Source organism: Protopterus annectens, chromosome 8.part0 (assembly GCF_019279795.1).
Source record: "Protopterus annectens isolate FY-2018-M chromosome 8.part0, PAN1.0, whole genome shotgun sequence".
Lineage (NCBI taxonomy): Eukaryota > Metazoa > Chordata > Ceratodontiformes > Protopteridae > Protopterus > Protopterus annectens.
In genome coordinates this window covers 282,731,955-282,746,840 of record NC_056741.1, presented here as the reverse complement: position 1 = coordinate 282,746,840, position 14,886 = coordinate 282,731,955, and the positions used below count along the sequence as shown (strand labels likewise).

Below are 14,886 nucleotides of genomic sequence, written 5' to 3'. Positions count from 1 at the left end.
ATATGTTTTGCATTAGAAGAAAATTTGAAAATTAACTGTGTTACTATTTTGCATTAAAAAGTAATATTATTTAAGTTTGTAGCTGATTTATGAGTCTGTGTATCATGAAGACATCAGTAATTATTCAAAGTCAATGATCAAGACAGTGCAACAAACTGAAGGAAATATTGTAAGTTGAAAACAAATGTATTACAGAAATGTATGCGCTAGATTTTATTAGTCTGAACACTGCTTTCTCCTTTAGTGATAGCATGACTCCACTTGTCAAAGCTTTGCTTCAGGGGAAAATTATTTTATCTCTGTCTACACACACACACACACACACACACACACACACACACACACACACACACACACACACACACACACACACACACACACACACGCACACACACACACATGTCTATATCCATCTGTCAATCTCTCTATCCAACTGTATATGAGTTTATAATGAATAATCATCAGTGAGTTTGATCAAAACACAAAACATTGAACAAACTCACCAGCAATTACCATTGTTCACCACTAAATTCATTGCAAATAAGTAATCACAAATGTAAACCAATAGGTTACATTTGCGATTATGAAAAGCAAAACAAAAACAACATGGGGGCTCCAGTTCCACACCCCCAGAAATTAAATATATTAACTCCAGGGTTGCACAATCTCAAAAAAGGACAACCCCCCAAATTATGTAAAGATCAATATAATGAACTTCAGCCATTACATAATTCGCAAACTCTGACAATGACAAAGCAAAGTAGCTGTTTAGAATGCAAGAAAATCCATCTTGTAAGTACTGTTGAAAGATATCTCAATATTTGAAAGCTGTCTGCAAAGTAAGGTTTGAATAAGAGCATTTGTTGGATAGTGAGCTGTGTTTTATTTACCCCTTTTTTGTAAGTGTTCAGAATTTTTCTTTGTTCCTTGTAAATTAATTTTACGATGTCCAGATAATATTTTCTGTGGTTAGACTTAGAAGAAGATGCTACATAGAAGGAATGTGGGCAGAAGAACTTTTTTTTCAAACTGTCATTTCCTTTAGTTAACTTGCAGCAGATCTACCAGAGCTTATTTCTCATGATTGGAAGACTAGTGTCTGTGTGTACAACTACTTACAAAGTGCCCCGCTTAAGTTTTTCTTTCCCCTACTCAAAAGGAGAGGGTGTCTCAAAAACAAATGGTGTTATATTGACTTAGATGCATTTGTACCTAAGGAACTATTAAACATTGTGTATATATGGGGGTTTACACCTCATAGCAGGAAAAGGATTAATGTGAATTGTGGATACCCTGTGCATATATGGGATTTGTTCCAAAAATAACAGTGTGGCAGTTTAAAGGGTTACCTAAATGAAATGTGACTATTGCTGTTGTTGGCAACTGTAACTAATGAGTCAGTGCAAGATGGGAAATGTAATGCAAAACAGCTGATCTTTTCTCATAGCAATTGCTATAATTGTGAACTGGCGAATGCCATTACTATGAGTCCCATAACCTGGTGACCCTCAAATGAAGCTGAGCCAAAAAGATGATGTAGAGGCATGCAGCTCTGGAACAATGACTCCAAACCTAGTGAACAGACATTTGATCCTTCCATTTGACTAGGGCTTTCTGAAGGTATACATGGACTCAGATGATTCAGATATTCAGGACTACTAAAAACTGAAGACAGAAATATTGGCAAGGACTGGAACTTCACCAGAGCCACAGTTGTAGCTAGAACCCTATGTGAACAATGCAAATAAAATTTTACAAATATTAGTAGCAGAAAATTTTACAAGTGCAACTTAGTGATTTAAGATATCAAGTGTTCTGCAGTGGCCATAAGACTTATGAACTATTAATTTGTGGAATGTTTATCATGAACTGAAATTGGAAACCCTAAATTAGATTTGCATATCCCAGGAGCTAACAACAAGCCCTCGCCGAAGTATGCTGCTTTGCCTAAAAAAACTGTCATCATCTGAACTAATTTCTTTTAAATGTTCTAGAAAAAGGTATGTAACCAAGTACTGCAGAGTTAGTGAAAATACTATGCACCTTAGTTTTAAATGTTCTGGAACAGGGCATATAGATAAATATTGTAGTAACAATAAACTATGGCTATAAAGACTTCTAATGCTCACTAAAAATCTTGCCAAAAAACATGCTTATGAAATGTGAACATATGGAATGTAGTAATGTTGCACTTTTATGTTCTAGAAGTGTAAAGTAAGATTTAAGCTGATGATGTTAATATTCATTCATTCCTTACTAACGGGTTATCAGTTCCATCCTCAGAACCGAGCCAGCCTTATATCAAGCTGGCATCAGCCAAAAACTCTTGAGACAAGGTCCTACCCAGAATGCTCTGCTCCCTGTTACCTCAGATCTCATTTGCCACGTTGCTGTACAGCCATGTCAAGCCACTCTCTCTCAGCTAAGTGAATACTTTTTTGAAAGTTTGTATATTGTTAGTACTTTAAACGTTTTTTCAGTCAGTTACTTTTATTATTCTCCTACCCCATCATATCTTTAAGACTCTCTCCCTTTAGTTTCTTTCCCTTTATTCCCCTTTTTCTTACCTTTGAGGTAATTCTTCATTACCATCGTTGGTAATCTTTCCGTCTTTTTCTCTTCTTACCTTTCTGGGTAGCCTTTCTTTACTCTTGGTACTGTCGTTCTTCTCTACATCATTATGTCGGACAAGAAAAGTAGTGTTGGTTTCAAACAGTGTAAGGATTGTGGCCATAAGTTACCGCTTTCCGATGGCAGTGACTTATGTGTCTATTGCTTGAATGTCTCCCAATTTACTGTGGATCCCCCATGTGGAATTTGTAGAAATTTTTTGACCAGGACTATTAATGAAAGAAAGAACAAGTTAATCTTGAAAGATCCCCTCAGATCTCCTTTCTATGAGGCTATGTCTGGGTTGGAGGGCTCACCCCCCCTCCTACTAAACTCTGTAAGAGGCGTTCTTCCTCTTCCTCATCGAGGTCGCTCACTTCATCTCCCTCTGGAAATCGCAGGCAGTCGACTCATAAGAAAGTGAAAATTGCTAGTCCTGTGCTGCCACATGTGACTCTTTCAACTCGAGGCTCGGCACCACCCCAGTTGATTCTTGCTCTAGCCATGTGTTCCTTATCGCCACCGGCACCGGAATTCCCGGTGCAGACACTTACTGCTCTGACTGTTTTGTCGCAGCCCTTACCTGCACCATCCCTGCAGATACAGTCTCGTTCGACACTGTTGGTGCAATCCTGTTCGACACCAAGTCTGACGATACTGTCCTCCATGGTGCAGACACTTTTGGCACTGACATGCTCTTCGGTGCAGTCCTTTTCTGCACTGTCATTGTTACCGATGCAGACACCTTCCTCGATGGCACTGTACCCATTAGTGCAGACACTTACCTTTATGGTGCAGACACCTTTGACTTCTATGATGCTGCCTTCGTTGATGCAAAGCCTTCTAGTATATTGACCAAAACAATACCTTTCTGCATCCAATTGCTAAAAGGACATATTGCTTCAAAGCAAAAGCTACTTGTAATATACAGCATCTAGTTTACTTAGCAACATGTTGTGAATGCTCATCCTTTTATATTGAAAAGACTGGCCAATGATTTAAGAATATAATTTTGTGACATATCAGAGACATATCTAAAGGAGATCCACACAACAGTCTCGCTGGTCACACCACACTCTATCCAACACACAGATTTCTGTTTAGTTGAGGTTATTCAACCAACTACCAGAGGAGGGGATTATTCTCATCGTACTGAACTTTGTAAAATGAAATGGATTACCAATTTAAGAAGTACCTAATCTCCAGGCCTTAATAGTTTGATACCTCTTAAACCTGCTCTTAGAAATAGGCATCTAACATCAAAGAAATTACTCTAAATTGCTATTTTATGCATTCATAATCTAGAAGTTGTCTTTAGATATAATTAAAATTATTTCTTGTTGATTATTAAGTGCATCATCTTTGTTCTATATTTACATGTAAAGGGATGTTTTCTCCCCTTTTATATGACTTGTGAATAAGGACTCCCATACTGCTCTAAGTAGGTTAGAATGACTCTGTCTCGTCAATGTCCATCATCTTTTGTATGATATTCTTTTTGTATGTTAGTTCATATAGGAAACACTTGTGCCATAAAAGAGGCTCTTTATATACTTTTAAAGTGGAATAGATTGACTCTGCCCACTCCCAATCCCTACTTTTCATGCAACAGTTATTTATGGTAGTTCTTTTATGTAATGCTAGTTAAACATAGTTATTGTACTTTAAACCCCATGCCTTATAGACATTAGTTTATAAGTAGTTGGCTTTGAGTCCGTTATTGGATTTAATTAATTGACATAACTTTTAGTAATATGAGGTAAAAGCATTGTTTTTTTGTGGGGGGGGGGGGGGTTGTGGTCACCCAAACACAAAAACATTTAATTATTGGATAAAAATATTTACGAGCGTATAATATTGGGTCAGTTACACTTATTCTATCTGTGTTTTTCTAGTTACACACATTTTGTATATTCTATGACTGAGTAGATTTTGACAGTTTGTAAACGTTATTACTGAGTATATTTTCATGCTTATATAATGACAGAATTTATGATGTATTTTACATTAGCATGTTTGACCTTCAGCATTACTATTATAATTATTTTAGTAGACCTTTTATGTGTTTTTCACTATGGTTTGAGTTATGGACATTTATGATCAAATCCCAAATAGTTTTTTGTCGATTGGTTACTCATTGATTGACTTAGGTAGAGTTAACATGTTTTTTGTTAGTTGGCCATTCCCCTTTCATGTTTATTTTGATTGGTATCACCACGAATGCGGAAAGACAGTAGCTACAAATGTGGACGGCCTTTGCCCTTTATTTAATACAGTGCCTGTCTGAATTGATTTTTGGCTAACTGTAATCCAGCCAGTACTAATCATTGTAGTTAAGGCAAGCTTATGGAAGTGACAGTAACAATGGATAGAGGCATAGAGGTTTTGAATGGAATTTTAAGCAGAGCTGACAATCTTTTTATTGATTGGCCATTTCTCTTGTTTGTCTAATCTGATTGGCCCTTTCCGTGAATGCGGAAGAGACTATAATCGCAAATACAGACGATCAAAACTTGTTATTTTGCATAGCTTCTGTCTGTTTCTATGACTGGCTGACTGCCATTCAGCCAGGACGAATTATCTGACTGCAGGCACTAATATGGAAGTGACTGCTTCTTATTCAACATGAGCTGCTAAGCCTTTTGTCGATTGGACATCCTTTTTGATTGTGTAATTAGATTGGCCTTTACCACGAATGCGGACGAGACCTTTACCACAAAAGGAAACAGTCTTAGTCTGATATCCTGTTCAGCCCTTGTCTGCTATCAAGATTGACTGACAGATATTCAGCCAGCACCAATTATTTGATGGTAGCTACCAAAATGGAAGTGATTGCCAAAATGTACATGAATGGATTTTGCTTTTGTTTTATCATTATTTTTTATTATTTTTATATTTTGCTTAGACATTGATATATAGGGATAAATGTATATTGAATCTCTTGAGTTGATCTCATTGAGAGTGAAGCTGTAACCGTGGGAACAGATGGTCTCTGTCTTTAATTGTTGATTTTGAGTAGGGTTTAGTTGTATGAGTTTGATTGGTAGAACTACGGAATGTTTGTGATTTCACTGGCCGTTCATGGATTGGCCATTATATACTTCTGTAAAAAATGGATTGGTTCCTATTGTGTTAATGTAATAGGTTGCATCTGCCAAATGCGGATGGCTTTAACATTCTGATTTGATTAGTCTTTGGGTGAATCATTGATTGGCTATTGCCAGACAGCAAGGGCCTATAATATAAAACCTATGTAGATTTGGAAAAGTTTAGATTTTATTCTTGTTTTTTAAAACATTAATGCCTTGGGATGGATGTTGATTTAATCTTTAGAACTGATCCCTTTTTTGAATGTAGCCATAACCGTGAGAATTGAAGGTCTCTGTCTTCGGCTGTTGTTTTAGTTGCTCATGTTTGATTGGTTGAGCTACGGACTTATTGGAGTTTCATTGGCCCTTCATTGATTGGCCAAGATTTATGTCTACTAAATTTGATTGGTTCCTATTGTGAATATGAAATAGGCTACATTTGCAAACATGGAAGCCTTCAACTTCTTGATTTGTATAGTTTTTAGGTGAATCAATGATTGGTTTTAGCCAGACAGCAAGCACCTATAGTATAAATCCAATTGTAGACATGGAAAAGACCAAGGAATCAAATATGAATGGCCTATTCTCCTATGTTATTTTGTATTTCCACAAAAATGTTTAATTTATATGTCAAGAGTACACTGTAAAAAAAGAAGGACCATAGCTGTATAATGAATGACTTCAGTTTCAGCTATACAAATAAATGCTAAAAATGAATGTTTCAACTGAATTAGTAATCAAACTGGCTTATACACAGATAGGATAAGAATTCAATGGTTTTAATGATGCCAGGGGAAAGATTAGTATTTTAACCAAACTGACCAGGCTTGCATACTGATAGATCAGCATTCCTATATTAATGCTACCAGTGTGTTCTACTACTTATCTGACTTGTTCTTCAATAAATAGTGGTTAGGGAAGTATTTTAATACTATGATCAGTTTTTCAGTGCTGATTATGGCTATGGCCGTAGCCATCGTTATGGATGCTTGTTGCTACAGTATTCCAACCTTGTTTAAGCTCCTTAGCACACTGCTGACTGATTTTTGATTGGCTATGAGCTCATTTTCCACAAGCAAACACAAAAGCTTTAGGTAAACCATCATGTTTAATCATGAAAACAGATAGAATTAAGTATCCAACTACATATCATATACATGTATTGAACCTGAAATGTGTAGAAGCTAACATTTCATGATTTGTATATCCACAGTATGTTTTAATGAACTTTTTTTCATTAGTTATTAGAACTTTTCCAAGATTAGGATTTGTCAGATATGTTCTCTGTCATCTTATTTCCTGGTTTTAAGACAGAAGTTTTGATTTGTTAGTTTTTTGAAGATGTGTCAGTTGTAATAGATATGATTGGTCAATTATTATTATTATAACCAATAAGGACCTTTATACTATACGATCTGAAGAAGGTGAAGACTCGCCAAAAGTGCTCATCTTTGTACTTAGGCCTTTTTTTATTTGTGTAAAATTAAACTACGTTTGTCTTTAAGCCTTTGTTTCTTCATATAATTGTAGCTGTGGTGCCATTTCAGGATTTTCTACAGTTTTTACCAAATGTGGTGTCAGAGCAGTCTATCAACCAGTCCATTGACCTTCCAGTATTTTTTTCCTAATCATTCTAACAAAGGAGAGCATTGCCTGTGCTCCCTGGATGTTCAGAAGCAAATACAATTCTACCTGGACAGAACAAAATCTGCCCGTAAATCAGACCAACTATTTCTGGCCTTTTCTGGACCAAGACTAGATCATCCTGTCTCAAAAGTTACATTGGCATCATGGTTGAGGAATTGCATTACATTTATCTACAACAAGAACAATATCACCCTGCCTCACAGAGTGAAAGTGTATTCTACAAGGTCTATGGCAATTTCAGCAGCTTTCCATGCTAGGGCTTCCCTCAATGATATTTGGTCAGCTGCAACTTGGGCCAAACCTCATACCTTTATCCTTCATTACAAATTGGATTTGGCCTCCAGAGGTAGAGCTTCTTTTTGCTCCATGGTGCTCAGGAATGTCCTTCCATGAGGGCCACCCAGGGATACAGGTAGCTGGGGAGTCTGTCGCTACAGTAAGGAATGAACAAAGATTAACAACATCAGATAAAGAAGTTATGTCTTACCATAATGTTCCATCTGTGTTGTTGATCTTCATTCATTCATTACTTCCCACCCTCCATCCCCCTCCGGAGGGTCCTGGTTGATCTCATGTACTCCTTTATTGTAGGTCTGTTATGACCAGAGGTAACCTTTACTTTGTCTATCAACTTGCAAACTTGATCTGAGGTAACAGGGACCAGAGCATTCTGGGTTGGACCTTGGCTCGATAGTGTTTGGCTGACGCAAGCTTGATATAAGGCCAGCTTGGGTCCGAGGATGGAACCGATAACCCATCAGTAATGAATGAATGAAGATCAAGAACACAGATGGAATGTTATGGTAAGACATAACTTCTTTTTTTGCTGCACTATTACTAAGCTTGTCAAATGTGATATTGTAGTTGAGGAAAAGGAACTGCAGGGGCAGATGGATTCTGGGAGCACAGTTTCACTAATTGAAGCACAATATTCTGGCATTAAATAATGTGTAAGGGGAAAATTTAATTATGTGTTCACTGAGGCAAGAAGAATTACCCAATAAGACAGGTAGAAATACTGACTTTCATATGTAAAGTGTTACACTCAGTAGCTGTAGTGTCTATGTAAATACATGATATGATAATTGGTAAAACAGTTTCCCCAAATTACAGAGCTAAGGAGGTTATTTAGGAAAAAGTACAACCAGATGTACTGCTAGAAAAACATAACGAAAAGGATGTGGAGCTAAAACACAGTAAGAGATGCTTGTACAGAAATTGAGTAAGACCAGTTAAATATCATAGCAGAAAAAGAAAAAGGCAAATCAGAACAGAGTTATAAGCTTCTTAAAACAGAGGGTGATTACAAACAGAAGCAGGATACTAATGTAGTGACTAGAAACAGAAGGAGGATACTAATGTAGTGACTGGAAACAGAAGGAGGATACTAATGTAGTGACTAGAAACAGAAGGAGGATACTAATGTAGCGACTGGAAACAGGAGGAGGATACTAACGGTAAGGAAAATAAGACAAATACTGAAGGAGAGAAAGACATATTGACAGCACCTGCTGAAAGAAGATTATTATCACTTTTATAAGAGGTGAATTAGATGACTAGAAAATGCCATACCGGACTTTTTAGGAGGAGGAAGAAGGCACAGCCCCCACTTCAGATAAAAATAATAATGAAAGATGCTAGCTTGACTAAATTTCTGATATAGTATGAGGAGGATAAGCCATGGTGGTACAGCGGTAGCGTTGTTGCCTCACAGCAAGAGGTTCTCCTGTTCAGTTCATGGCTGGAGTGCCTTCTGTGTGGAGTCTGCATGTCCTCCCCACAGTAGAGTGGCCACTGAAAGACATTAATGAATGGGCGTGCCTTTGCTGGAGGTTGGGCATCGGGCTGGCAACTCAGCACCATAAAAAAATCTACTGCCAATCATTAGCGGACTGGAGTTCTGCTGTGGCGACCACTAACAAGGAAAAGCCGAAAAGACAAACAAACAAAGTAAGTCTCAAGAGGCTGCAGGAACATGGCCTGTAGAATGAAGGAAGGTACCTAGGAAAACATCACAGTCTCAAAGTGTTACAAAGCAATGAATACAGCTAACCAGAGGAAATTAAAAGAAGGAGTATCTTTCTAAAGGGGTATAATCAGAAGAAATAGAGAACTCTCAAATTTGGAAATTCTAAGATTGGGATGTTTATTGAAATGACTTTAGCCAATGTAAACAAATTTACTACTGTGGTAAAAGGGAAAAATGGTATTTTGCTCAGAGTTCTAAATCAATTTTTGCAAATTTAATTCAGAAAACTCAAGTAAAGGACGATTCTTAGTTCACAGACATGTGGGAGCAAGTCAAAAAGTAAAACTGAAGACAATTTTGATTAGTTCTATCATTTGTAGAGGAAGATTTGTAGAAGAAGATGGATATATGAAAGAACCTAAACTGTTTCATATGGGAGAAGAAGCCAAAACGTCGACCTTGAAACACGCGAGTCAAAAGATACAAATTTTGCAGTCCTGGAAGTGAACCTTATTAACTTCAAAAAAACTCAGTGGGAAGATGATACTTATGAGACCAAGGGAGACTATACAAATAACATTGGGAGATGATAAAACAAGCCAAACCTCTTTCTTATCTTTTAATCTCATATACAGTGAGTAAAACTAAAGAAGAACTAAAGAAGAAATGTATACAAGTTACTAGAGCCAAACCTTTATAATAAGTTAATTGTGAAACTTGTGCATAGTCATGTACTTTTAGGTCACTTGTGAAGGGATAAACCTAAGGCTTGAGTAAAAGCCAGATTTTCTTTGTGTGGGAATTAAAAAAAATGCTTATCCTATCTAGAATGTCAGAAAACAGCCACCAAAACATGGATACATGAATAATTTGATTCCAGTGCCTATTCATAGATTAGTACTAAGCTGACTGCCCTTGTGAGTCATTTTAAAGCTAAGCCAATTATCCTCCCTTGTAGACTACCTTGCTGTACCTTGTTATAAGACACACCTTTTAACCCATAGGCACCCTCCCACATAGATTAGTACTAAAGCTGACTGCCCTTATGAGTCATTTTAAGCCTAGCCAATTTATCTTGTGTGACAAAACCCTGCCCCTTGTGTTGTGTTTATAAGACAAACACCTTAACCATTAGGCCACCCTCCCACCAAGAGCATAACATAAATGTGTTCTTTGAACATGTTGCTAGAGACTTTGTTGGGCTATTGGTAAGATCTAATAATCAGAAACAATATATTTTGGTCATAGTAGATTATGCCACAGGCTTTCCAGAAGCTGTACCATTATATAAGGCTAATGACAAGCCTAATGCCAGAGAACTGCTGGTATTATTCTCTAGACTCATTATTTTTAAAGAAACCCTTCCTGGCAAAGGTGCCCCTTTTAGGTTAACAGGTGTACAGCAATTGTATGAATTTTTGTAGTTAAACCATTATAAATGTCAGTTTACTATCCACAGACAGTTTAGTAGAGAGATTCAGTATTGTTAATAATTTAGATATGGACACTTTGTATATAGTTTGATGTTTTATAGTTTACGAATCTGTTATTCATTATTCACAAAAATTACTAAAGATGTATTAAAAATAATTTTAATGAAAGTAACTGAATCAGATGTTAATAACTGAGATCAGTTACTACCCTGCTTGCTGTTTGCAATAAGAGAGGTGTCATAAACATGAACAGGGTTTATACATTTTGAATTCCTGTCTACCTAATAATGTTAAAGAGAATTGGGAAGAAAACACCATTCAAATGTGTGATAAAATTCTACAGTAGCTTACAAGAAAGACTTAAGAATGTTAATGCCAATAGTGAGAGAAGATATTAAAAGCTCAGGAAGTGCAAAAATGAGTACATAGTAGGACTGTTAAAAGGAGAGAATTCTAACCAGGAGAAAATTGGTATGTATATCAAAGAGTTCCATTTCTCTGGAACAAACTTCCCATCAATGTGAAGCAGAGCTCTTCTCTAAGCCTATTCAAGAGAAACCTGGACCAGTGGAAAGTGGAAATTGGAAGTCCTCCCTGGGTCTGGTGCATATGCCTCCAATGGACAGAGGAAGCCTGTAGATCTTGCACTATCATACATAGACCCCTTAAAATAACATCTAAGATACATTAACTTGCAGGATACATTTGAGATGCTTAGCTAGGCTTACATAGACCCCAATGGCCATTAACCTAGTATACATATGTGAATCTGTGAACCAATACAAGGCAGTAGATTGAATTTCCTTTGCTCACCTCTTTTGTTTGCCTAGAATGATTAGCCCATGTTTTGATGAATTCTGAGATTTAGGACATTACTTTTTAGGGTAAACATACACATACATCTTGTTTTTTTTTCCCTGAAGGTGATTTTTTTCACATTCTTATAAATTCCTGAAGATCTTCTCATTATGTCTTATCTTTGAACTTACTTTGATACTTGTTCAGAATATAAGGTCAGTACTGTTAAAACAGTACAACTGCAAACTGATCTCTGTTCCCACAAGTCAATGAACAGTTCCCTTTTGACTGGTAAATTATTTTAAATCTCTATTTCAGACTGCACAGCAATATAATAGCATGGATGTTTAGTTAGCTGAATAATCTGTATCTTTGTCACAGGCTAGGTGTTTTAACTCTTTCATTTTGTGAGTGCCTGTGTGTGTGTTTGTCTGTGTTTTCAGTTGTATATTAAAATGCCTCAAAGCAGTGCCAGAAGCGCTTCAAAAAATAAACAATTCTAACATTCTGGATTTCTCAAGTGTAATATATGACACATATCACATGGTTCAAGACCTGTAAAATGCAACTATTATGACGATTTTGCAGTGATCTACAAAATAATGTATTGCTTTGCTCCTATTTACTACTATTTTGATGTGTGTGTGTGTGTGTGTGTGTGTGTGTGTGTGTGTGTGTGTGTGTGTGTGTGTGTGTGTGTGTGTGTGTGTGTGTGTGTGTGTGTGTGTGTGTGCGCGCACATATCCTTACTTTTGTTCTTTAAAACTTTCCTCTTGTTCTCTTGGATTCTTTAAGGTCAAGTTTTCTATATCAGAGGACACATGGACTTCAAAGGTGGATTACAAGCATGTAAGAAGAAAGGAGCACAAATTGCCAAAGTTGGGCAACTCTATGCTGCATGGAAGTTTTCCAGACTAGATAGCTGTGATGGAGGCTGGCTGGCTGATGGAAGTGTACGGTTTCCCATTATTTCTCCTAGACCACGTTGTGGAGGTATACCTGATCCAGGAGTACGTAGCTTTGGGTTCCCAAATAAGGCATTGCAATCTTTTGGGGTGTACTGCTACAAGGAAAACTAGATGAACACAAAGCATATAACCTTTGCAGCCTAGAAGAACTGTGCCCCCAAAAACTGTATCAGATAATGTAATCAAGTGTGGGCCATTGCACTGTTTGACTTTCTATTAAAACCTTACATGCTAAGCAAATATTGATGTAATGCTTATAAATCACAGAGTTCAGTGTATTAGGTATATACATGCCATATAATACCTTACAGAATGTAAAAGCAAACTTTACAGATGAGGTTATTTGTTACATAAAAAAACTTCTCAATAAATGCAAGTTGTATATGTTTCTTGTTTGAATATTTATGCGTGCTTCATATAGATTACAAATCAGCAAGTAAAAGAACAGATGCTGGAAGACTATTGTATGAACAGAAGTACTTAATGCAATCAAATTAATATTGTAAAATGAAAAGGAGCAGTAAAATTGGTATGAGTAATTGAAAATGTCTTATTATATAAAATATAGCAAATAAAGTGGGTTATTCATGGCTCGACTTGACATTATACTATATAATTTGTGAAACAGCAGGATCTACATAGCTAACTTGTCTCCATACTGTAAATAATTATTAAAAAAAACTATAGATTTAACACACATACAATATATTAACAAAAATGAAGAAACCCAATATCACATACTGTTATACAATGTTAGGAGTACATTGAATCATCAGGGTAATTCTATACAATTAACACATTAAGTCTTGGTATTTCAATAGCAACATTTCAAAGTTATCCCTACAACTAAAAGTTTTAGTATGATTTATAGAGCTTATTCTAATCACTTCTTTTTCAGTTTTACATAGTATTGCTGTTAAATTAAAAAATTCTTTGAATGTAGGAACTGATTTGATTTCCAATTTTTTTGGAAAAACTTTTCTAGCTACAGCCAAAAGACTACAAAACATTTTTGTTGTTTGGCTTTTACAAACAAGGAAGTGGAGCATTCATTATCATGACTACTGATCTAGTTAAATAACAATTATCAGACCATAACCCCTTAAAAACATATTTATCTCTTCCCAATATGTATTTAATTTTTTCACAATCTTTAAACATGTGTCTGATTAGCTTTTACATCTTTACTATATCTCCAACAAACTGAAGTAATTTCACTAAACTTAGAAATTTTATACAGAGTAACATATATTCTATGTATATATTTTCACGTATGAACTTTCCAGTATAAACTCAAATAAGTTTGACTAGGCTGACACAAAGTTTTATTCTTACTATGTACTGAGTCATTCAATCCACTACTATCTAAAAAGTTTCAGAATTTTACATCATAACTTTTTTAGGTCAATTTATCTTCAATGATAGCATTCATACATTTATATAATGGGGAAATAATGTTTTTCCTCTTCTCTCATATTACCTACAAATTCATTTCATTTCTTACTGATGGATAATATTAACTGATTAATAGATTCAGCTACTTATAATCTTTCATTAAATATTTTAGTGACTTAGCTTTTTATTTTTCAAAGCAATCAGACCATAATACTAATCTATTCCTTTTAAGTAAATTCATTTTAATATTGTTCTGAGTTTCTTCAAATCTATAGGTATGTGCAATGGCAAAGTAGAAAAATGAAAGGAGTTTTCAAACCATATTGCTTAACTGATTTATGAATTGATTTCATATATGCAAAATCTGAAGATCAAAATAAATTTTCTTCTAAGGTAAATTTTATTAGGATACCTTAAGAATAAAGTTAAAATGTTTTATATTTTCTTTAAAGTTTTTAATGCTATTGAATGCAATATATATATATATATATATATATATATATATATATATATATATATATATATATATATATATATATATGGTTCCCCTTCACAAAGTCAAACAGCCGCAATCCTGAAATGCATATGGTCGAGAGCATATGCTCAAAATTGTAGAAGCTCGACTGTGTGAATGGGGAATGGCATACAGTGCAGAACGGGAGATTTCCCTTTCTGTGCTGTAGTTCGATCTTGGAGTTGGAATAAATAAGTAGCGGGGGTGTGGGGGAGTGCAGTTCTTTTTTTGTAGTTCCCTTTCACAAAGTCGAGCTTCAGAAATTTGAGCATATGGCGTAAGCCATATGCATTTTGAGTTTCTGAATGTTCGACTTTGTGAAGGGAACCATATATATATATATATATATATATATATATGTGTGTGTGTGGGTCTACTTCTATTGTACAAAAAATGCACTTGTTTGAACAACAGAAAGTCGAGACCCACTTCAGTGAAAGTGCGCTTTTGCGTAAATCAATTA

The 14,886-nt window shown here is 35.7% G+C and overlaps 1 protein-coding gene across 3 annotated transcripts in view; it reads left to right on the top strand.

Moving 5' to 3' along the window:
- Nucleotides 1-12,903, top strand: part of HAPLN2 (hyaluronan and proteoglycan link protein 2) — a 242,970-nt gene extending 230,067 nt beyond the window's left edge. For all 3 annotated transcript variants that reach the window (XM_044079782.1, XM_044079783.1, XM_044079781.1), the window contains exon 6: nt 12,342-12,903. In XM_044079782.1, the coding sequence (XP_043935717.1) occupies nt 12,342-12,625 (284 nt within the window). In that variant the 3' untranslated portion in view covers nt 12,626-12,903. The remainder of the gene's footprint in view (nt 1-12,341) is intronic.
- Nucleotides 12,904-14,886: the final 1,983 nt, after the last annotated feature.